This window comes from Ascaphus truei, chromosome 2 (genome assembly GCF_040206685.1).
Source record: "Ascaphus truei isolate aAscTru1 chromosome 2, aAscTru1.hap1, whole genome shotgun sequence".
NCBI classification, from domain to species: domain Eukaryota; kingdom Metazoa; phylum Chordata; class Amphibia; order Anura; family Ascaphidae; genus Ascaphus; species Ascaphus truei.
In genome coordinates, this window is record NC_134484.1 from 346735467 (window position 1) to 346761935 (window position 26469).

Below are 26469 nucleotides of genomic sequence, written 5' to 3' on the forward strand. Positions count from 1 at the left end.
TCCCTCTCAGACTCTCCCTCTCAGACTCTCCCTCTCCCTCTCAGACTCTCCCTCTCAAACTCTCCCTCTCCCTCTCAGACTGTCCCTCTCCCTCTCAGACTCTCACTCTCCCTTTCACTCTCCCTCTCAGACTCTCACTCTCCCTCTCAGACTCTCCCTCTCCCTCTCAGACTCTCCCTCTCACTCTCCCTCTCAGACTCTCCCTCTCAGACTCTCACTCTCCCTCTCAGACTCTCCCTCTCCCTCTCAGACTCTCTCTCTCCCCCTCAGACTCTCTCTCTCCCCCTCAGACTCTCTCCCCCTCAGACTCTCTCCCCCTCAGACTCTCTCAGACTCCCCCCCTTCAGAATCCCTCTCTCACTCAGACTCTCTCTCACTCAGACTCTCTCTGTCTCTCACTCAGACTCAGACACACACACACCCCACACACCACACACCACACACCCCACTCTAATGCAGATAGTCCCAAGGTGTAGCCCCATCTCTTTCTTACCCCCTCTCTTCTTCATTCACTCTCTCCCCTCACCCCTCTCTTCCTCACTTCCTCTATTACACCCCCTGTCTCCTCACTCTTCCCCCTCCATCAATTATGCCCCTCTGACTCAAACCCACTCCCTGAATCCGTCCTCCTCACATTCATTCCCTCCCCCCCTGATCTCACACACACACAGACACACACTCAGACACAAACTCAGACACTCGCAACAAGGGGGAATCGGAGCAGGGGGGGGAATCGGAACGGGAAGGGGGGACCCGGAGCAGGGGGGGAATCGGAACGGGAAGGGGGGACCGGAGCAGGGGGGGGGGGAGGGAATCAGAGCAGGAGGACAAGGGGGAAGCGAGAGTGGCATGGAGCAGTAGTCACCTGACTTGCTCCATGCAGGAAAGGGCAGGCCTCGCCAGGGAAGGTCAGATAGACTCGCAGGGGTGAGCAAACTTTTTATGCCGAGCCCCCCTTTTCATCCATTTAATTTCTCGGGCCCCCCCTGCCTGACGTAATCAAAATCACATGAACCCCCCCCCTTTATTAAACGATATACAATGTAAATACAAATATGTTTCAACAGCTCGCGCTTGCAAAATTAGGCTGCGTCCACGCTGCCGCCGAGAGTGGTGACATCACCAACTCTCCAAGCATGAGCACAGGGTGTCCTGCATAATTTTGCAAGCACGAGTGGGGGGTATGGATCAGGGCTATTTCTGTGTTTGTGTGTGGGTGTGGGGTTGTGCGCATTGACTGCTGCTGAGCATGCTTCAATGTCAATTTTGTTTGTCTCGCCAAGCACACAATCAATCACAACACAAACAACACCCCCCACACCACACACAATCACAGCACACATTCAATCACAAAACACACACATCACTACACATTATATATATATATATATATATATATATACATATACATATATACATATACATACACACACACACATCACTATACATATATAATATACACACACACACACACACATCACTATACATATATAATATACACACACCACACACACACACACACACACACACACACACACACACACACACACACACACACACACACACACACACACACACACACACACACACACACACACATCACTATACATATATATATACACACACACATCACTATACATATATACACACACACACACATCACTATATATATATACACACACACACACCACTATACATATACACACACAGTGACATCACTATACATATATATACACACACACACACAGTGACATCACTATACACACACACACACACACACACACACACACACACACACACACACACACACACACAGTAACTAGCCACTTGTTAAATAGCAAAGTTACTCTCTAAAATAATAAAATATTTAATAGCGATATGTACTGCTTGCTCGGCTCCCCACTCAAGTAAAGACAGGAAGAGGAGGGCTTGTGTCTGTGTGCAGAGGGACGCCCCGCCCCCTCTGCAAGCACAGGGAAACACAGCACGGATCTTCTGCCTGGCATTGCTCTGCTCTGCCCCTGCTCTGCCCCTAGGTTTCGCCGCACAGGCTGCCCCCCCCTAAATAATTTGGCGCCCCCCAGTTTTGCGCACCGCTGAGATAGGGTTGCGAGGGACAAAAAAAAAAATCCTGGCAGTGTGCCAACACGCGCCAGCCAATCAGGAGACAAGGGAGGTTTTTTTTTTTTTGCAGAAGAGCGCGCTAAATCCTGTCACGCCAGTGCCCTCTGTTCCCCGCTGTTGGCGGCCCAGGATCCAGGGGCGGGCAAGCGCCCCCCCCTGCGGACGCCCATGCTAGGTACTGCACTAAATGTTATGTTTTAAGCATACTTCTCCCACAGGTTGAATATTTGTTTTGGAATACCTGGAGATTGACTGTCGGTTTGAACTCTCTGATGTTTGAAAAAGTTAAAAAAAAAGTTACAACAGGTGATGTAAATAATTACAATGTTCTGTAGCCGTACCTCCCCCATTCTGATGCATTATGTTTTGCATAAATTACCCCACACTTTACTGTGCACCTTTTTCCTTTGTCCTTCTTAGTGGGCTTACTCCCAAACAGATGAGCACTTCAGCAATCTGCTGTTGGGCTGTTGAGCCTCCCACCCCCCTGTAATAATTTACCCTGTCAGTGCAGCTGTTTTTGCGCTCCAGGATCCACCTAGGTTGGTCCCCCCAAACAAAGTTTGGAAACCGGGGTTCTCTGCATACCCATACCCATACCCTATCATGTCTACCCTTGCCTGCCCGCCAATGCATTTGTCATCACTGTACACTGACTGGCACACATGTCCTGGCACAAAAATGTCTAAGTTTGATGTATAATTTTTTTTTTTTTTAACTTGTATTTTATTATTTTTTCAGAACATAAAAGGGGAGGGAAGGAAGGGGAATACAGAAAAATAAAATGGGTGGGTGGGGAAGGGTAGGGGAGTACATCTGCAATGGTCTCCACGCAGGGAGCACACAATCAATTATACATATACATACACTTTGGGGCCTATGCAGAGAGCAGCAGTAAGGGGAATAGCGGCATTTTTTGGAGAAAAATGCCTGTAGAAAGGCAGGTACTGGTGAGTTTTAAAAAAAGCGCCATTTTTTTTTTATTTGCAAATTTCGCCGCGCGGCTGGAGAGAACCTAAATCTCTCCAGTGTTGAAAACTGCCGTATTCAGAGAGGCGCGATCGCCATCTAGTGGCTGTTCGCGCCAAAAAAATGGCGCGATTTTCAACATTTTGCTTCTCAAAAAATTTTTGGCAAGAAGCTGGAGCTCGGCGGTTGGTGGGGGAGAAAAAAAAAACACGATTTTTTTTCCACAAGTTTTAACAGCGCTCATATCGCCGGTTGAAACTCTCCATATGCAGACAGCATTCTAAATGCAGTTTTCGGACCTTTCTGCATATGGAGAAAAATACTCTCCATTAAAGCTACTTTTTATTCCCCTCTCCAATTTTAAATAGCGCTGCTCTCTGCATGAGGCCCTTTGTAGTATAGGTGTACAGCCATTCTAGTTAGTGGATAAAAAAATTTCTGTATATATTATCACTGTTTGCTCACGCCATATATCATTGAAGTATTACAATGCCAATTAAAACAATTTTTCAAAACGTCAAGGGCCTGAATTCACTCCATAAGAGACAAATAGCTCTGTCAGAAGCCAAAAGGTTAGGGGGTGATATAATTATGCTGCAAGAAACCCATCTGAAAAAAGGAGACCAGGCATTCTTATTTAGTAATGATAGCCTCAAATCTACCATTCATCATCCCCTACAAAGAAAAATGGAGTGGCTACACTCTTTCACAAGAATTTTAATTTTAAGGTAGATAAAATCAAAACTGACTCCTCTTTAAGAATTGTAATTATGACGGGCTCTTTGGGCGCCACTGATTTAACAATTATAAACATCTATGCCCCTAATGAAAACCAAGAGTCTTTCTTCCAGGAGTTAACACATTTATTAAAATCTGTTCAGAAAGGCCTTCGAATTGTAGACCTAAACACAATTATTGATGCAAATCTAGATAGGCTCCCCTTCCCCCCATCACCACAACGGGCAGCCCTCTTTACTCGAGGACTTGTCTCCATGTCAAAAAAATGAATGCTCGTAGACTCCTGGAGATGAATTAACCCCAACTTGAAGGATTTATCTTTCTACTTACATCCTCACAATAAATACTCGAGTATCAACTACATTTTTGTCGATCAGCAAAGCCAACATCTCTTCAGCAACCATTGGCCCTTCTGCTTGGTCGGATCACTATAATTATAACTAAACTGGAGGACCTGATAACCAAAAAATAAATAAAAATAACAAGATTGTGGTCTTTAAACTAATATTTATTGACAAACCCACAAACTGTCCAACTAATTGTGGAGGAACTCACCAAGTACTTTGAGCTAAATAACTCCTCAGAGGTGTCTTTTTTTCACCCTTTGGGAGACACACAACGGTGATCAGGGGCAGGTTGATTGCGCTGATTCCCTGGGGAAAAAAAAGAGAAAACTAATTAATATACTAACACAAAAAAATAACCGAATTAGAATCTATCCTCCAAAATAAATCCCTCCCGGAAAAACTATAGGCAAAGTAATCTCGGTGAGAGGCGAACTGAATCTTCTGTTGGTGACAAATTTAGAAAAAGCCATGCGATGGACTTAACAGAAGTGCTATGAAAAAACAATAAGGCCGATAGAATGCTTGCACTCAAGCTTAAACAAAAACAAATGAAGACCAAAATCCATAGTATATACACAAAAAATGACCTGATTTCCCACAACCCTGTAGCCATTTGTAAAACATCCAGAGAATATTATGCATCCCTTTCTAATCTACCTGGCCCGGTCGAGGATTTGGATAAAAACAAGAGACCACAACAAATCTGAAACTTCTTAGCAGAAGACCGACTAACCACCCTTGAACCAAATGATATAGTAACCCTTGAAAAAACTATCGGCCACTTCAAATCCAGAAAGGAACCAAGTACCTCAGAAATGGGAAGGCTCCTGGCCTGGATGGATTCTCCAACCTTTATTAAAAAACATTCTCCACAATACTCCTCCCATACGTGACTTAAATATTTAACTAAATGTTCCTAGGCCTTTCCCCTACTTAGAGATATGTTACGAGCAAAAGAGAGAAAAGACCATCTGCAGTGCTCTAGTTACAGACCCATTTTCCTTTTATACACAGATTTAAAATGCTATGCTAAAAGTTTGGCCACCAGACTTAACAATATCCTCCCCAGACTAATCCACCTGGATCAGGTTGGCTTTGTTCCGGGCAGGCAAGCCGTTGACAATACAAGGACGGTGAATCTCATACATATGGGGAAATACACATGTCCCTCCCTTTTACTCTAAGATGCAGAAAAAGCATTTTATAGTCTTGACTGGCAGTTTATGATGGCTACACTTTCACAAATATGTTTTACTCCAAACATCTAAATAGTATTAATACATTTCACTCTGTTTCAATGGCTATAACGAGGGCCAGTACTATCCCATCTGTCCCTTTCTTGATACTAAATGGAACCAGACAAGGCTGCCCATTATCCCCTCTATTATTTGCCTTGGCCATTGAACCACTAGCCTACCACATAAGAGCGAATCCCAACATTTCTGGCATCTCTCTCGAAAAAAGAAGAGTTCAAGATAGCTCTTTTTTTCAGACAACATACTACTGATGCTTTCAAACCTCTCACCTCACTCCATAATCTTTTCCACACTCTTATCAGAATTTAGTTCCCTTTCGGGATACAAAATGAATAATACCATATATTTTGCCCTTAGCATAAATCTCCCTAAAGAAGTGGTAAAACTACTGCAAATTAACTTCGACTTTAAATGGAACCCGAATCACATAAAATATCTAGGCATCAAAATAATCAATGACTACTCTATATTATACACCACACATTTTAAACCTTCAATCCGATAATAAAAGACCTGACCACCTAGAACCCATATATAATCTCTTGGTTTGGGAGAATAGCAGCTATAAAAATTAATGTTTTACCTAGATTTCTCTATCTTTTTCAAACCCTCCCAGTGAAAAGCTGCCAGAAATATATAGACAATGTACAAAAAAAAATATAAACATTTCTTTGGCAAAATAGACGTCCCAGAGTCGGCAAAAACATCCTCTACAATTCAAAATTAGGAGGCCTGGCTCTCCTGAATTTACAAAAATATTACAGTGTAATCTATGGGAGTCTCAAACAGGTTTCAGTTAACCAACTCTCCTTCTCCCATGCAACCCCTGTTTATTGATCCCTATGATATTCTTTTCTATGAGAAGGTCTCCTCTTTTGCCTCATTACAACCTACTCATAACATTCCCTTCCCTGAATTTTTACATTTGTCTAGATCCGACACTACATCAAATTATCTACAAATCGGATCAATCGCATAATGTTACTCCATTCTACTCCATTCTAGAACTGGTGTTTACTGTACACTAATCTCTCACAGAAAGGATTACCTCTACGTTATACCACGCTCTGACTCCCATCGAAATTAACCAGACACCCTATAATCATCTGACCGCCAGGGAGAAGGACCAATTTAAACTTGGACACATGGCAAGAGATATGGGAGGCCTCCTCCAAAAACTCATACTCAAACTCAAACTGTGTCATGATCAAAGAGAACATCTACAAGCTAATATACATATGGTACCTGACTCCTACCAGGTTTCTTCTTACCCCCAAGTGTTTCTCCATTGTGTTGGTGTGACGACGGTATTATGGGTACTACAGTATATTGCACATATTCTGGTCATGCCCGAAAATTCACCCACTATGGAAGGAAGTGCTTGTTCTAATACATAGGATCTTGCAGTTCAACATTCCTCATGATCCACTATACACAATATTAGGGAAACCTAGAGACAACCAAAATAAAAATGAATCCAAAATCATCTCACAAATTGTAATTGTCACTATTGCCAGGAGCTTGAAACAAACTGCCCCCCCCCCCCCCTTCTACATTGAGTAAATAATAAACTCTGGCATATACTGTAGTATATATGCATAAACTCTCTGCTTACTGTACCTAGATAGCTTAATTTCACATTTTTCGGTAATTTAGGCCCCGTGGTTCCTACATGCTGCGATATGTCCGTACTTAGATTAAAAATACTTTGGATGCTGTGATGTGTACTATGTTAACTGATCTCTAATATATTGTATATGTACAAATGCTATACCCCTCCCCTGCTTCCCCCCCTGTGATTTGTACCCAAATGTATGGATGTATCCCACTCCTTTTTTTTTTCTCTGCCTCCCCAACCAATAACCCTGCAAAACAATTAATAAAAATGTACCGTAAGTGATAAAAAAATAAGAAAACACACAAAATTCTGCAGTGTAAAAAAGTAACTTATTGTGTAGTGTCAATAATACAAACACATTTTTTTAAACGTTTTTTTAACTGTTTATTTTGAACTTTTTCATAAAATCAAAACAATTTTATACTGTTTGAAAAGTAGGAGAACATTTGTTTTACTGCAAAACTTTAATTCAAATTAATTTACTATAAAACCATAATGAGAAGTTTGTGATTGATCGTGTTGAAAGACCTAGAACGGTCAAGAAAATTTTCATTTATATATACTTTTTAAATCTCCATTGCTTTTTCCCCCTTTTTTTTATTGAATGGTGTTTTAGTTTAGAAACATAGCAATTCTGCACATGGAAGATGAGTTAACTCTTCTTGAACAGAAACAATGGTGGTCAGGAGGAAAATGCCAGCAAGCCAGTCAAAGCCAAAGAAGTTACCCTTACTTTTTTTTTTTACTCTATCAGGAGGCTGGTCACTAGAGATGAGCGAGTTTACTGTATAAGGCCTCGGTCCCGCTGCGCTCGTTGGCGCGGGCGGCAATGTAGCGAGTTCCCCACCAGCAGGGGAATCCTCGCGAGCCGGTCCCGGTTCCCCCTGGCGGCACAGCTGACTACACGCTGTGGCGCGTCAGCCGCTAGGAGACACAAGAGAATGGTGTTTCCTAGCGTTGACGCGTCACGTGGTGTGGCTGTGAGCCAATGGGGAGGGGAGGCTTCGGGAGGAGGAGAGGCTTCAGGGAGCGGGGAGGAGTGTGGAGTGAAAGCAGGTGCGTGCCTGTCTGAGTGCGTGCCTGTCTGTGTGTGTGTGTGTGTGTGTGTGTATGTGTGTGCCTGAGTGTGTGTGTGTGTGTGTGTGTGTGTGTGTGTGAGTGCCTGCATGTGTGTGTGTGCATGAGTGCGTGAGTGCCTGCCTGCGTGTGTGTGTGTGTGTGTATGTGTGTATGTATGAGTGCTCCAGCCCGAGTCCGTGGAGGGAGGGGGGGGGGGGGAAGAGTAGCGGGTCCCTCCTGCAGCCCGTGGAGGGAGGGGGGGGAGAGTAGCAGCTCCCTCCTGCAGTCCGGGGAGGGGGGGGAGAGTAGCGGGTCCCTCCTGTAGCCCGTGGAGGGAGTGGGGGGAGAGTAGCAGCTCCCTCCTGCAGTCCGGGGAGGGGGGGAAAGTAGCGGGTCCCTCCTGTAGCCCGTGGAGGGAGTGGGGGGAGAGTAGCAGCTCCCTCCTGCAGTCCGTGGAGGGAGGGGGGGGAGAGTAGCGGGTCCCTCCGCTCAAGCCACGCCCCCCCCCCCTCCCTGTCAAACCTCGCCCCCCCTCCCTGTCAAACCTCCCACCTCCCGCTCCGGCTCCCGCTCCCTACAGACCGCATATCGCGGTCTGTGTATCTCAGCGCACCGCCTGTCAGCAGTGCGGGTGCGCTGACTCTGGGAGCGGGGCCTTAGCCTAAGTCACATTGAAGTGGTAACCATGAAGTGGTCTGCTTTTAAAGTAAGCCACGAGAGTGTCCACGAGTATGATTAGGTACAGATGTGAGCAGAGCTCAACAGTATGCTGCGGAAATAGAGCTACCCCGCTGCTGATTTAGCAGAGATTGTGAGTTCTCATCCGGTTGGGCCTGACAGTACCACCTTTCTCACAAAGTGCCTTAGGACCTGGCTTGCCAAGTTAGGCCTTATGGAAAACTTTTAGGGGGGAGGGATGTGAGTCATTTAAATATATTTTGCATAGGCTATTAGAATATCTCCCAGGTGTGCTCCTTTTTGTGCACTGCTGTCTCCACAAGTTATTTCAAGGTGTGGTTTTAGGATATATATATAGCACTTGGGACTCTCTCCCTCTCAACCCGCAATTCAGGTTTTAGAGTTTTATGTTGTAACATTTGTGGACAGATTTCACATAAAAATTCATGGGTGAATTTTATCACATCCACAAAAATAAATCCACTTTATTTAGCAAAGATCGACTTTTCGGTCTGCTTGAAAAAAGTACTCAAGATACAGTGTACTAAAAAAGTGTGCTATATATACCCTCTCAGGGCGCCAAATGCAAAAATAGCGCCAAGCAACCCTGATGCCAATGCTGCAAACCATATACAGCCTGGTTGTAAAATGACAGTGTGTCGTAAAAACAAACAATTGTTAAGTAAGCAGTACAGATAAACCTAATACAAATAAATAAAACACTGACATTGCAAACATGCAGATGATGACAATAGATATGCATACAAATGCTTGCTGTATTCATATATTCAAATATAACAGACATATAAATACACGTGTATGGTGGTACCACATTCTTAAGTTCCACATATTCAATTAGTAAAAGCAATACAGATGTTAGTTGAAATTCAAGACTATATAAGTATAATCAGTAAAGTAAGGTTTGAGGTATGTCTGCAAATGTGACGATGACCAATAAGGTAGTATATAAGTATGTAGTATATAAACATACAAATAAGAATGTCCAGCAACATAGCATATAGCATCATATGTCCAAATAAATGTAACAGCTAGCTTGGTGGTGATGACCATTCTCATACGGACAAAAATAGAGATCACTGGTACCGCAATCAGGGTAGTATCTGTATAGTGTCCTTATAGTGAAGGGATAGTGAAAGGACTGTGCCTTAAATCTCATATCCCAGAGGTAACACATAATGGGATACGGACAACTAAGTGGGGCAACTACAGTATGTAACTACTATGTAACTGAATAGCCCCACTTACGTTGGTAACATATATAATAAGATAAAACGATACATAGTGCATAGTTTATATTAACCCATAGGTCCAATGTAATAAGACAGCCTACAAAAACAAAGTTAGGGTACAAAAGATAACTAGACCCTAATTCGATTCCAAATACCTATTTAAATGTATATACAGTATGCACAAGATAGGGCTTAGGACTGGCATTAAAATCCGCAATAAGTTACCCCTTCAGCAAGCGCACCTTCCAACAAAGCTTAGCACCTAAACTGGGTACAATATGTTAGTGGAATAGCACAATACAAAGTCCAAATATACATATGATTGAACCAAAAAATGGTTTATTGCAATGGAATTGTTCAATACAGAGTTACAGAGTCCAGAAATTCGACCGTGTCATAGGGCACACCTGTGTGACCCAGCAGCCTATCGGATTCTCCTCCTCTGCTCCGACCTGGCTCTTGATTGGCTGATGGCGCTTTAAATAGCTGCATTGCTTATTCACTCATTGCTGAGCATAACCTTATGTGACGCTGTGTCTTGCTGCATCCTGCCTTGTGCCTTGCTGCAATTCTGGCTTGTGCCTCGCTGTACCCTGCCTTGTTCCTGCTGCTGCCTGACCCCTGCTTCGTATCTGGACTCCTGAACTCTCTACTCCTGAGCTCGGCTATCCTCAACGACTACTCTCCACTCTCCAATCCTGCCTCGGCAAAGTACTCCAACGATCCGCTACTCTCCAATCCTGACCGTGGCAAAGAACCTCAACAACCCGCTATTCTCCAATCCAAGCCCAGCAAGTATAAACGACTACTCTACCTCCTGTACTCCTGATCCGGCTTGCAAGACCGATCTACACTCTAGGCGCGCCCTCACGGTTGTGGGTTGGCGTTTATACAATTCCCTACCTCAGCCTTGCGGTCGCGTCTGGTTTGTGGTGAGCTACGCGTTACACAGTCTTCCCAATTTAGACAAGACTGCACTGGGAAATTATCAAGTAGATTACAGATGTCGAGTGACAGGTCAGAAATAACTTGATCTTGATCTCTATCAGAATGCGGATGTTTAAATGATGTCATCTCAATCATTCCACTCCTACACATCATACAGCCTTTGCATTTAAGACACTCCATGTGGCTAACAGATGACAGTGTTTAATAAAAGTACCGTTAATACGTCTGGATAATGCTGAGAAGGTAGTAAACACTGGTACTCTGTTGTCGTCAGTATTTTTAATCTCATCTCTTAATAGACTATCTGTCCACTGCTAATGCTGTAGTAACTTGCTTAGTCACTTCCTGCTGGTTATATCCTCCGGCAATAAACCTATCCGCCATAATTTTAACCTGGTGGACCCTTTCAACCAGATCACTGACCACCCTAACAACTCTCAACAGCTGTGAGTAGGGTAATCCTGCTCTTAATGGTGCCGGATGAAAACCGGTGGCATGCAATAGACTGTTTTTATCTGTCGGTTTGGTGTATAAAGTAGTGGTGACTATTCCATTCTCACAATGCACTAGTACATCTAAAAAATGAAGTCTCAAATATCAATTACATTTATCTAAATCTACATGTTGCATAAACAAATATGGTGCTGTGGTAGGCACATACATATAACAGACCCCTATCAGATTTGTCTCAGTGTCCGTGAGAAGTGTGTCAGATAAATTGTATATTAGCGCCGTCTTCCGCGTCAACATTTAAGACATAAGGAATTTTTCCATGACAGTCCAATAGTGAGACATACAGAACACCTACAAGCTCAAATTGAACCCCCAAAATAGTGAGAACAGTCCAATAGTGAGAACATCATCTTCGTTTATGACAACGAGCACCTTTGACCCACCAGTTGTGAACCCGTCCATACAGACCTTTTATACGGTTGGTACAATATTATATTATGTCTAGCAATAGGTTGTCCCCTAGAGTGACTCCTAACATTTCACCTTTGGAGCGTAAAGCTTTACAACAATTTAGGAATAATGTTTATCATTGTACGTCTTGCTGATCAGGGGGGAGCGCTTGTAGTTCAAAACTACAACATCTACCGTTCGGTATTGCGACAGCCCTCCAATGCAGTAGCATATATGACCCCACTATTAGATTTAGATAGAGGATTGATGACCTCGTTACCTTTGGTGCACAGCAGACTTGGATTGATGAACACACAGCCAAATTTCTTACACGGGCAAATCCGGTATGCCCCATTCTGTACATGATACCTAAAATTCCCAAAATTTTGATTAAACCACAAGGCAGACCCATTATTTCGGCACATGGGTCACTATGTCAGCCCTTGTCACAATACATCACTTTCTGGTTACAACCTCATATACTAACACTTCAAAGCTATCTTAGGGACACTACCACCTTAATCAAATTTAAGTAATACCTACGATTCCAAATAACACTTTGCTGGTCACCATGGATGTGACCATTGTGTACTGTTATCCCTCATAATGAGGATAGAAAGCTGCCTAATACAGACTACAGTATGTAGTCTCCCAATATGTATCATCATGTAGACTCCCAATATGTATCATCATTATCTACATATTTTACGTGTGATATGTCAGTGCTCCACTTGTTTTTATTATGTTTATCTGTACTGCTTATTTAACATTTATTTGTATTTACGACACACTGTAATTTACATCCAGGCTGTATATGGTTTGCAGCATTGGCGTCATGGTTGCTTGGTGCCCTTTTTGCATTTGGCCCCTTGAGAGGATATATATATAGCACGCTTTTTTCGTACACTGTATCTTGAGAAAGGTTCGCAAGCGGACCAAACGTCGATCTTTGCTAAATAAATTGGATTTTTTTGTGGAGACCACACGAATGACACTGCTTTTGTATTCCTGGCACAGTAAGATTAAATGACTTTACGTTTGTTTGGAGCTTTAATGTCATTCTTACAATTTTAAAGACCATCTGGTACCACTAAATAATTATTTCGGCAAGAATGGTGGCAAAGATGAGACTGCAAATGTAATGAGAATTTAGATTGGATACATTTACATGAAGATATGTTTGACCTCTGCTACTTATAAAATACTGTGTAAGGAGTAGCAACTCTTTAGTAAAGAAATCTCCCACAATTGCTAAGAGAAGGCCAGAGCACCATCAGACATACCTACAGCAAAAAATTTAAAAACGTATTTAATAAAAATATTTTCCCCTTCAGTCTAGTAAAGAAAACATTTTTAAAAGATGTGATGATGTAGTCCAATTGCGTTTAATTAGCCGTTTATTTTTAAAGGCAAATAATCAGCTGTAGAAAAAATGCTACATTGTGCTGTAAAACGTGACTACTGTGTGTATTTGAGAGACGTTGCAAATATGTATTGTTTTCCAGTGAAGCATGTCTGTTTTGTGGGGTTCACAGAATTTTCTATAATTGCACCCTATACAAGTGAGCTTTGTGAATCATTGCTCACAATACAGTACATGATTTTACATATGAGTAATGTCATATAGTCTTTTGACTATAACGTAATATTTTCCTACATACCTTTTGCATTCATTGTCTTTTATTCATTGTGTGTCTGTCGTATCATTACTTTATGTTTCTTTTTAATTGTGTGCTTTTTTTGTATCCTCAACCTCTCCACAATGCCAACTATCTTTCCTCTTTGCCCTACATAGCAGTCTGAGACTAATGGGGTAAGACCCACTCCCTGGCTCTTATATACTTCTAAAAATCTTACTCCTCTATACTGTAAAAGACCCCTACTCCTTTTCCTTAATAAGTTTTTTTTTAACCTGGCCTGCTGAGTGGCTTTAACGTAGGGTGTGGAGTCTACTCATCTCTGATCCATACGGTAGGAGGCAAGCAGGAAGCGCATCATTAGTGTGCTGGTGGCCCAGGGAACTGCACTATTCAGTAGGTACTTGAACTCCAGGGTCTGATATCGCGACCATTCGGTTGGCCGCGTCCCCATGAAAAAGATATTGCTGCAGGGGAACCACGCACCACTCAGTAGGCCGCATACCCCCAGCCTACTAAGGCACCCGGAAGCAGAAAGGTGAGCTGGAAGTGCAACTAAACTTCTTTAACGGAAAGGCCATTCCATTGCACCGGGGCGCACTCAAGCACAACGGAAAGAATGTATCTGAGCAATAAGGTGTCAGTCGGTTCTCTGCAGTGAGGAATGGCGGAGGGACACAATATCTCTTCCTGAAAACTCTCAGGATAAGATATATTAGTTTTTTTATATACCATTTTTTTCACAGTTTTTGGCATTTTATAGTGCCATTTCTCCTTTTTTAGCAGATGGCTGAAACTCCCTTGAATGCCCCAAAATGGGAGGTTTTTAAATAGACTTCAAGAAGTCTTAAGAATCCAGTTTGTGGTTCACGTGCTAAAAAAAAATGTCCTGATAATTGTAAGGAAAAGTTTTGTTCTGCATGCATGATTACTGAAAAACAGCCTCCAGAACAGATGACAGATATGATATTTTATTTTGAAACCAGCCCCAGCTGAAACCTTTCTGACCAAGGTGGATCTCAAGGTGTTACAAACACAGAAAAGGTCTAGGTCCCATTCTAGCCTGGATGTAGTTGATGACTCAATGGTCAAATGTGGTTTAAATGCTCTGCTCCTAGCCACTTGAGCACTTCCTGGTATGTGCATGCTCAGTCCATGACATCATCATCTTTGCCAACGTAGATGCCGAGGACACGACTGTGGGTGGAATCATTGGTTAGACACAGCAAGGGGAGCATCCATCCCACTCTGACATTCACAAATCATTTGCATAACATGACAGGAGACATCTGCAGCCTGGTTAGCATACTTTGAAGCAAGTCCCGCCCATGATGATGTCATGGACTGAGCATGCACATACCAGGAAGTGCTCAAGTGGCCAGGAGCAGAGCATTTAAACCAGCTGGCTGATTATACATCACCACACCACCCCACTGGCTGTTGGAGAAGGATCCTGTGAGAATTACTCCCAGACAACAGGTTCTTCCCTTGTAAATATCTAATTTAACAGGGCTTCACACAATGAGGACTGTTGCCTGCTTGTGCCTTAGACTCATTGGTAGTGACTGTTGCCATTACTTGCAAAGACTGTTTTTCATTAATAGTATTCTCATTTATGTGCTGTCTGCGTTTAGGCTCTTGGCCTACAAGGGGTGGTCAGATATTTGGTGCACTAGCTAAGTACATATCAGATGACATTATTCATTGAATTTAATACTGCTTGGTAGTATACACATATGTGTGATCTCTGTTTTCAGGCTCTTAGTCTACATGGGGATGTCAGGTGTCTTGTGCATCAGTTTAAGGGCATCAGCTAAACATATATATATATACATGTATATCAGGTGACATAACTCATTGAATTTAATACTGTTTGCGTCCGCATGGACACTTTTTGCATTTGTTTTAACACTGGGAGGATTTTGCTGTGAGGGAGTCGGGAAGTGCCATAGTCCCACTTTGTGGTGATTATGGGAATGGGCCTGTAGAAGGGGTAAGTGACCCCGAAACATTGCCCCCTGCGTCTCACCGCACCCACTTTCTTCCCTGTTAGAGATTTCTTTATCATATCCCTCACTTTTTAGTGATGTCACATTTCCCACTTCCCTCACCATCCCTCCCTCTCCTGTTCATTTTATGTGATTTGCATTTTTTTGCACACTGTCAATTCATGTCCTTCACTTTTGCTCATTAATACATATCAGCATTTCAAGTATCTTGATTCTTTTGTATTCATTCGGAGTGCTGGGAACACTTTTTGTGTTCTATATGTCCTTAGGAGAGATTAGGGGTCCCTTCATTGTTCCCCAGCACCAACCACGTACTTATATCCCTAATTTACCGTATGTAAGACATTAGGTAGTGCGGCCTATACAACATACTTTCTCTAACTTGTGCATTACTTTTAGTTTCTGGAAGATGCTGCTCTTTCAATTTCCTGTGTGTGATGCAGCTAAGGCAGGAGGCAACACTTGATTGCATGGTATAGTCGACCTTGATAGCCACAGTGGTTCCTTTAAAGGCAGGGCTCTGAGTGGCTTTCTATGTGGGATTTGGCTTAAGCCGCCTTTGCTGATGGTGCACTATTCTTTCCGGTTATTTTGAGAGTACGGTTATGCTAGATATTGGGCAGTAATTATAGGCGTAAGAAAGAACATTTTTTTTTAGGATGGGTAAACAAAATCACTTTTTAACTTAGATAGACATGATCTTACTAAATGTATTTTTGTGTAGAGGGAGCAGTCTAGGAAATAAGAGAGGGAGCATGCTGAGGAAAAAAGAAGGAACAGAGGGAAACATCTCCAAGAAGAAAAAAGTGAGTTTAAGTAAGGGTAGGAAACTGGAGAGTTGTAAAAATATTGATCAACTTTGATTATGTGTCAAATCTAAATAAGACGAAGTTACAGTGGAATGGTGTGAAGTATGACGGAACTTGCTGCTGTTAGTGAGGTACCACTAGCTTGGTGTCAAAATAGCTATTCAGTCACCATGTGAGACCATTCCTCCCTAATTAGTCTGTTTGGGGAGAGCATGTACAGAAGGTATTAAAGCAGATTTTTAAGATTGTTGGCATGATTGTTTAGAATTACAGTTGGATTTAGCAATCACATTTTTGCGTGAGTAAAAGTAATATTCTTGTACAGACTCTGAATCGGTAAAATAGAGGGGGTGACTATATTGTTTGTTCTCAAGGGAATGTCATTTCCAGTGTAGAGCACCAGTGAATCCAGAGTGGGGAGTTACTAGTATGACTACTCGAAGACATGATGTTTAAGAGAGAAGATGCGAGAATTAGTGGTTTTAGTGACTGATGACAAAAAGATGATAGCAGCTGGCTGATAAAGAGACAGCAAAAATGAAGGGAGGAGATGTATATTCAACGTTCTATAGTGGTCAATGAAGGTAGTGTTCCCATTTCTTTTTAGGATGGTTGTCGAGGCTAGTGATATACAGGCAGTCCTCGGTTATCCAACGGAATCCGTTCTGGAAGTAGCATTGGATAGTGAAACCGTTGTAAAGTGAGTCCCAGGTTAATCAGTGGCGGTGAGCGTTGGATAACACATTCCGGCGTCAAAAAACGGCCCGTAGGGTTGCAATGTAAAACGTTGGATATGCCATTCATTGTAAAGTGAAACGTTGGATAACGAGGACTACCTGTACTGTACTAAGAAAGTTGGTTTGTGATTTTGTTCAAATGCATGTGTAAGTCTGTGTTTAAATGTGTACTGTTTTGTGAATTTAAGTAGGGGTTTGGAAAGCAACAAGTCCAGTGTTATTTTGGGGCACATATTGCTGGCATACTGATTCCATTTGGGCTTCCTTAAGGGCCTTTGGTTTGTAGCAGAAAACATTAAGCTTTGCTTCACTAGATATCTTTTCATACACTGTGACACAATTAATGTAAAGACCGGCATTCACCCACAAACGCTCATCATACATTCCCACATACTGTACATTTGGGACTGGTATGAGTACTCTGGATCAAGGTCACTACACCACTAAATTTAGTACAGTAGTGTTTCTGAGTTGGTGATGGAGGTTGCTATAATGCAGTTGTGTAGTTCTGTTAGCTAGCCTCTTCATAATGTAATACAATTGGCTGCTAATCTGCTTCTTCTCTTTTTTTGTTTGTTTTTAATGGGTGAAGAAGCACTCTTGCACAGTAACAAAGTTCAACAGTCCCCCATTTCTTAGTCCCTTACAGTTCCAACCCACCACCACAAAAAATTGTTATGCGTTTCCCTACATTTTAGCATCTTTTATATTGCTGTGTTTCTCTAGCTTTTGTCCTAATATTGCTCTGCAGGCCATCAGATAATGTATTCCATATCACTCCTAGTGGCTATAAGCTTAATGGTACACAATAAAAACTGATCTAATTCAAAAGCAGCATTTTATTAGTCCAGCTACATCTGAACTTAGACAGCATGGCATTAATAGTTTAAAATAAATGATGATGTCCTAATTAATTTGTTTTTAAGCACACTGATGCTATTAAGTATCCTTGCCAAAAGTACCCCTGAAATCCTAACAACTAATAGGAAAGGTGCTCCTTTGTGGACTCACCTTCTGGGTATGAGTAGGGTTATAGAATAGCTGAGAAAGTACTGTTTTGTTGTTGAACTTCTTTTTTTTTTTTTTTTAACCAGAAAGGGAAACAGTGGGTCTTGGGAACTGAAACATGCTATTTTCAGCTCAGACCCTCTGGTTCGCAAGGTGCATGTGAACAGATATTCACCCGGCGCTCTAATATTGGCTCAATACAGTGAAATAAGTGATGGATAATACACAATAATACTTAGTGATATATAAAGTCAAGTGAAGGTGTCCAGTGAATACACCTAATGGTGTACTGTGAAAACACACTCTAACCCTGAATGGGAGAGATATAAAGTGAAAATAATCAAAGTGAAAAAAATATATAAATATGCAAGTGTAAAATATTACACAACCGGTGACCGCAGCTCAAGCCCCAGCTGAACCTTTTTACTTTGATCTTGGTAGTGATGATGATGATGATGATGATGAAGAATGCGGGGAGCGCAGGTAACCAGTACGTATGATGTAGCCAGGTCCCTTTACCTCCTGCTCCATGGGGTAGGGAACGGCTGCAGAGTTGGTGCCGCCGGAAAGGTGGACGGACCCGGCGTAAGTTTGGGGAGGCTGCAGGCAGACAGGGGGATCTCCGGAGCTCCGCGACACAGGCGGCAATCTTTAATTCTCCAGCATGTGCATAGGGTATCTCGCGCATGCGAAGTGCAGCAGAGTTGCGATGGCCATCTCTGTGCCAGTCAGGTGGATACAAAAATGGATGAGTCTGGTTTCTATTTTCTTTAATGTGGTAAATAAATACTTAATTGTGAGCTCTTGACCTCTTTATCTTGTTTGTTTACGGATTATACACCAATTAATTGTTTTGACAAAAAACTTTAAGTGAAACTTTAACCTTGGGACATTTTTGTTTAAACTGTAGGATGCTGGGCTGAGTTTAAATCATTTTAATTGTGTCTATATTGCTCAATTTTTCCCTAGGGTCTGACATTTAAGGTTGAAAATAATAGCTTGGTAATTGCTCGAATTCTTCACGGTGCAATGATCGATCGACAAGGTCTTCTTCATGTGGGAGATATCATTAAAGAGGTTAATGGCCATGAGGTTGGAAACAATCCGAAAGAACTGCAAGAGTTGCTAAAGAGTATTAGTGGCAGCGTTACTCTGAAAATACTCCCCAGCTATAAAGACACAATTACACCACAGCAGGTCAGTGTTCTACATATGCAGTTTATTTTTGTTTCTTTTACGTTTTCAATCCAACAAAAAGTATCCTATATTATGGGGTTTCTCTAACAAAGAAACAATATTTCCTACATAAAATAAATAACAATTATTATTGTGACATAATCTTATCCACGAAGAACTTAAATTCTAATGTGCCTACTTGATATTCTCCAAAAATTAATTGCTGTAACAATCCCATGATGATGGAGAAAGATTTTCTTCTAAGACATGGCCTCCAATTTCGTCAGAAGGGTCTTTCTGCAGCTTGCAGCATTATACTGAGATTTCTGGTACTGATTGACTTATTGGTAACCATTTTCTCCCATCTCCTGGATCTCCTGGATCACCTGTTATGCACAGTGTTTAAGGCATTACAGGTATTTATCATTCGTCCGGTTACAAAATACGTATCTGTTTGGAAAAAAAAAATGCATTATCCGGCGTTTGATAATCCATTCGACATATAATTAAAATATTGGTTCTAATAAATAAGTGTCGAAACATGGATGGATGCTACAAGCGATCCTTTTATGCTGCAAATATGTTGTCCCCAAATGCCAGGTTCTCGGCCCACTCGCTTGCCTACTTCAAAGAATTGTCTCAAAATTTGCTGACTACTAGTAATCAAAAAAAAAAAATGTTAACAAAAATTCCCAACATTCTGTTGAATTTTGTTTGGTTATAATTTCAGGTCCAAATAACATTTGTAGCCAGTTTAAGTATAATAGATAACATTGATTTACTAAACTTGGTAGGCCACTGTAACTGAATGAAAAATGATGTGGTACAATTTTAGTATTTTCTGTCATTTCTTTTAGCCCTATATGCTATCGTTATTATGGCTATTGACATAGCTGCCACCATTTTGAAAGAGGGTAAAGTGCTCACCGCAGCAATCACTTAAATCTTGGCTATACATTTATCATTTCTGACAACCTCATGTTATGTTAAATGTGGCGCCATTGATCATTAATTGATGCAGTCTTTTCAGTGTGCATCCCAAAATTCACGTTTTACAAAACGTATTCATAAATATAAAATTATAATTGTCTCTTTAGGGGATTCAAGTTAGGGAGGCGATGCAAATTAAAGTGATCTTGTTTTACTGTATTGTGCAAGAAATCTAAATACATAATATGCCTTTTATTTATTTTTTATCTCACGCATGAACTTAATTGGTGGTCATTGAGTATATTCGTGCTTTTCACTCGTCTCGTGAGTAAGCCAGTTGCTGCTTCTCCGTTCTATGGTTACCCTGATGAAAACTAGAAATATAGTGTTTGACGGCAGATACAAACCACTTGGCTCACCCTGTCTGCCCACTTTTTCTTTTTTTTTTTCCCTTTAAACCCCCCCCCCCCCACCACCTTTTTTTTTTTGTATACATGGTGGTAACCTGGAGGCTGAAACACTCTATTTTCAGCTCTGGAGACCCCCTCATTGTCGAGATACTTACCGGTATAGGTGCAGGCATTTCAGTCTCCTTCAGGTAAAAAAAAATGGTGGTGTAAATACCCCCAATACGCCAACAGGAAGCTGAAACTTTACATTAAAAACAATGAAGTAACGACAGTACCTTTACCAGTCAGCGTCTCTGGAACCAGGGGATTCCCCCACAGCTGTAAAAAGCAGGGTTTAGCCGTGGGGACCCCCTGGTTTTCATGCTGCAAAAGAGGGGGATTAGATATGGGCGATTCTTTTTGGGACAAGCTGTTCTACCAGTTTATATGTATTTTTATTACAGTATTTGTAGATTTACTGATTACCATTTGGATAAATCTGGGTACAGACTTGCTGCTGATTTTTAACTCCCTCCTGTGATACGAAAAGTATTTAGTATGCCAGGCCATGAGGCCAATAAAGTGTCATGAGTCTTATATGGTAATTGGCAGATAATCAGTGGTGCTTTCTGAGTAGAATTAAGAGCCGTAGTTTTCTGATTCAGCATTATCCCTTTTACCGTGGAATTTCAAAATGTTAATGTTTTTCCACACACACTTAAAAATAAACAAATAAAAGTTCCTACTACCGAATGAAAATGGAGTTACACTCTGCATTATTCTAAGAAGTATTTCCTTAACCCGCCAAAAAAAGGAACACTAGAAACAAAACTGAACCACCCACTTGTCATTACAGTATATCGGTGAGAAGTATTCGACCCATATTTACTTTATGACGCTAAACTGTGAATGGATCAGAAAGTGCAATATGTTTAATCACAAATTAGTCAATCTGAATGTTAATCCCCAGGAAATAGTAAGGTTAGTATTGTGATAAAATGAAAGCAGAATACAGCACCAATATTGTTGGTATTAGAACTTTTCTAGACTCTGACAGCTTTTCTCTGTTTCTAGGTATTTGTGAAGTGTCATTTTGATTATAATCCTTACAACGATAACCTGATTCCATGCAAAGAAGCAGGATTAAAGTTTTCCAAAGGCGAAATTCTCCATATAGTTAACAGAGAAGATCCAAATTGGTGGCAGGTGGGTGTGCTTTACCAGTTTATATAATAGGTTACAGCATTACCTTCTTACAGGCTTCTAGTCTGTCCTGAGCCATCTCACGAATAAACTACAGGTAAAAAAACAGTCTCTTCAGAGCGTGCCGCCCGCAACCCTCTACAAAAGCAACAGTGTAGCAATGTTAGCAAATATTAACCAGATTGGCATTACAAGTCCAATAATAGTGTGTGTAACCCTTTCTTGCTAGAGGAGCCGCATGCAATACACCTCTACCCAGCAGTCAAAACCCACCCAATGTGTAACATCAGTCTGAATTTTAAACCGGTAAATGTGGTGGTGTTCGGTGTTCAGTGCTGATACAGATAATGTTAATAATGTTTTGTTTTGCATGGGGATAATAGAAAACCTTAAGTGGATATTAGGTGTTTTATCAATTGGACATTGTATACTGAGATTTATCTTTGTAAGAAATTCCTTAATAATAATATAATAGTTATCTAACTGTAGTACGCATTCCATGTTTACATGAGCTTGTCGATATTTCCAGGGTGAGCTTCAGATATGCACCCTTCAGGAGTGTGCATGATTGGTCGCGTGAGGTCTTTAAAGCTCATGTTCAAGCTAGTAGAGTTACATCTACTGTACACATTATTCTCCTGTTGGTTTCCTGAAAAAAGTCCGGTTTTGTCCAGGATCAATATAACCACTACAGCTCTACTCTGTAAAGATAGTGTTACAGTATGTTTAATTCCTTCAGTACCAGATGTGTCTGCAGTGCTATGCAATCTCCTTTGTCACTGCTTTGCACTTCTACTAATAATGGCTCCCTCACATCCTATTAGCAGTGAGCTAAGCACGCAGAAGCAATGACAGTTATTCGTTAAATTGTGATGTTGTCAATGGGGACACTCACACGGAAACTCCCATTGCCTTCAATGGGAGTTTCTAGGCGATGGTGCCCGAATCAGCAGTATCGCAGTTTAATGGAAGTATACATCGGCACCAAAGTTATAACTTATGAAAACATCTTCTTATACAATAGCATAATCTGCTGTTTAGCAAAAAGTGGTCTAATATATGTAATTGTTTTAACTGTAAAAAAAGAATAAAAATGTACATATTGGTGTATATGTATATACTTTGTATTTTTATATCGACAGTATTAATGTATAGATTATAGCAAAAGCAGCACTTCTCTATGAATAATTAAAAAAATTAGCGATTCAACATTTCGATTACCTCTCAAGAATGGTTCTTTCCGAAATGGAAAACGTCAAATCAATGAATGCTTTCATTATTCATAGAGCGTGTATGCGTGTGAACATTTGGGCTTGGACACTTTAAACATAAAATGTTGTGTGTGTGTGTAGATAGATAGATAGAACTATAGTAAATGTGAGTGCGCAATAAATCAATATAAGTAATTAAATAAAGGTCCCTAAATGCAGCCTCAAAATTCCTAACCTCACACTAAGATTAATACAGTATATATAAACAGACAAAAATTAATAAAAGGCGCAAATCAGTAGACCAGTAAATAATTGTTATTAAATAATATATCGGAAGGTGTCCAAGATGATAACAAAGTTCCAACTCCTTGTAGTCAATGCAGCAGATAAAATCAGGCAGTGTGGATATATGTTATCACACAAACAATCAGAAGGGAAATCTGCATTTCCCCCTCTGCTTTGGAATCATCCGTCAGTGGAGCTGCTGCTCTTATAGTAGAGTCCCAAGTTTGTCTGCCAGGTTATTTCTCCTGCAGTGGAATCTCACGAACGATGATCCAGATATATGTATGTATGTATATATTCATTGTTAATGTTCTGGGATAACACTACTACACAGTATTTTCACCAATTCACCCAAGTGACCCAAGTGACTCTGTGGCACCTTTTATCAGTTTTTTTGTTGTGTGTATGCCCGGGGCGAGCAAATGTATAGGTTTGTCGAACACTGTATATATATATATATATCTCTTTTAACAAAAAAACATCCCAGAACATTAACAATTAATATAACAAAGTGCACACAATATTACACGAGGAATAGCAACACACAGGAAAGGAATTGTTGTGTAATATACCCAACATTGATACACAAAATGTTTTGGGGGCCATAATTGAAATATGGTGAGAGTATTAAGATGTTAATCTAAAATGGTTGATGATAAATGTCCACCAATATATTGGGTAAATGTTCGTGGAGATTTCTGGCAGCTTTTTTGGATGCACCACATCCACAAAGGATCTACAAAAAAGAAAAGCGCACGCTCCATGGTGTAATAAAGTATAACATTATGTAATATAACATCTAAGAGTGGTGCGATATGCACTTACAGAATCATTCAAATGAAATTCATATGAGAGAAACTGTGTATAGTTACCGTCCAGGACCTGGATACCACCGTCAGGTAGTCCAAAAATAAAGTCCAAGGATCCGGAAAAAGGCGTCCGCATGGGCCGAACTGCCAAACAAATTGTATCTCCAATGATGGATAGAAAGATAGAATAATCTATAGCCAGATTAGAGGAGCAGTACTTGCCGAGGTTAAAACCTCCCGATATGCACTCAAAGTGAAAGTAAGCTCCGCTCAACACCGTCCAGTGACATCACTGCATCAAAACTCCGCCCTACACGTTTCGTCACCTGACATCGTAATATCCTCAGGGGATTGTGGAAGTTACTTTGTCAGGTGACAAAATGCGGATCCTTTTTCCAGATCCTTGGACTTTATTTTCTGACTTCCTGCCCCGGTGGTATCCAGGTCCAGGTCCACAGTTTCTCTCCTATGAATTTAATTTGAATGATTCTGTAAGTGCATATCGCACAACTCTTAGATGTTAAATGAAATCATTTAATACTTTATTGCACCATGGAGCATGCGCTTTAAATTTTTTATATATATATATATATATATAGGGAACCTATATAGGGTTATATAGGGAATATAGGGAGCCTATAGGGAACCATGTTAAAAATGGTTATTGGGGCAAAAAGTGACACTGTGTGCACATTTGCATGTCATTTCCCAGAATCCCTTGCTGCAGTGGAAGTGCTGTATGCTGGGTGATAATGGGGAAAGGCGGGGTTGCAGACCTGCCTAAGACATGCAGATGAGCATACAGTTATATTTGTATATATATATATAAAAGCTAGTGTGTCTTGTATGTCTGTATGTATCTGGCGTGAGCTCATGGGTGACCTCACAATGCACATAGCCTGGTGGCAAATATGGAGAGTCAGATAAGCTATAAAGTTTAGACCAAAAGCAGATGATGAAAGTGTCAATTGACATAAGGAGAAGGCAAGAATGCTGAAGAAGGAGAGCAGTGGAAAACCTGAAAACATCATACGGTATTAAATGAAAGAGATGCGGTAGAGAGAACAGTGTGGGTTGTGGTTTAGTAGGGGAGAGAGAAAGTGGGGAAGAGACAGAGGGAAGGGGAGAAAAAAAAAAGTAAAACCTGTCATTATTGACAGACTTATTATAGAAATAATTGATGACATAAGGTATTAAATGAAAGAGGAGTGGGGGGAGATAGAGGTGGTGGGGGTGGGGGATGAGAGAAAGAGAGAAGGTGGGGAAAGAAAAAAGTCAACCCCGTCATTGATGGCCTTTTATAATCGTAATATAAATATTTCTTAAAAAATGGCACATGCTTTAGCATCAGGAGAGAGCATTTATTTTGTATGCATTTCCACACATTGCAAGCCTCTCCAGCAATGAAGTAGTTCGTAAGATCATATTTTCTTTTACTCCAAGAAACAAATTGTGATCGGAGTAAAAAAAAAAACCCAAAATGAGGCAATTTCAATACAAGTCACATAACTGTATGTTCATCATGTCTTCTGCGGCTCAGCAATACTTTTTTAATTCTGCATCTTCTCTTCAGTGATTTCTCCTGCCTCAGTCGATTCAGTTACTTGCTTTTTTGCAATGTTCATTCCTAAGATGCTATAATCACAAGCCAAGATTCTTTCTAACTGACCAACCAATTGTTTAACTGCTATGCTAGAAGCTTTAGATTGAAGCATCTGGAAATAGCAGCTGTCCTCATCAAATAAATGAATGGAAGGAGAGCGGTGTTTCACAGGATAATGTATATTGCTTGGCAGCTATGTTTTAATTGTATTTCGTATAGACGTATTCAAAGTTGTATTAACTGTTTACAGGCAAGCCACGTAAAAGAAGGAAGTGCAGGTCTTATTCCCAGCCAGTTCCTGGAAGAAAAGAGGAAAGCATTTGTAAGGAGAGACTGGGATGGTGCAGGTATTCGATATTTCTTTCCCCATTGTTCAAAGGTTGGAACGTTTGAAGACTTAGGGTCTCATTTTTAAATCCAAATGGTTTCAGGAAGGGTTTTAACACGTATTTGTCATTGTTTTAGCATGTTCATTGTTATGTTTTCTACATAATTTGACAAAGGAAACTTCCCAGAGTCCCACCAGAGTTTCCCACTGAGCTGCTGAGAGCCAATGAAGATATGCAGCTGACCAAAAAACGTCTGGAATCCCAGGTCTCATTTTCCAAAATGGAGGCATATATTTTTTTAAGATCTCTTATTTTAAAGAGTTGCTGATTTATTTATTTTTATAATAGCATTGAATATCAAGTAGACCAGTGATTCTCAACTCCAGTCCTCCTGAACCCCCAACAAGCCAGGTTATAAGGATATCCCTGCTTGAGTATAGGTGG

At 41.0% G+C, this 26469-nt stretch overlaps 1 protein-coding gene across 3 annotated transcripts in view; it reads left to right on the top strand.

The window, feature by feature from the left end:
- The window catches only part of PALS2 (protein associated with LIN7 2, MAGUK p55 family member), a 208588-nt gene that overhangs the window by 130383 nt on the left and 51736 nt on the right, over positions 1-26469 (top strand). For all 3 annotated transcript variants that reach the window (XM_075586787.1, XM_075586786.1, XM_075586788.1), the window contains 3 exons: positions 19060-19287; positions 21660-21791; positions 25947-26043. In XM_075586787.1, coding sequence (XP_075442902.1) covers positions 19060-19287; positions 21660-21791; positions 25947-26043 — 457 coding nt within the window. The remainder of the gene's footprint in view (positions 1-19059; positions 19288-21659; positions 21792-25946; positions 26044-26469) is intronic.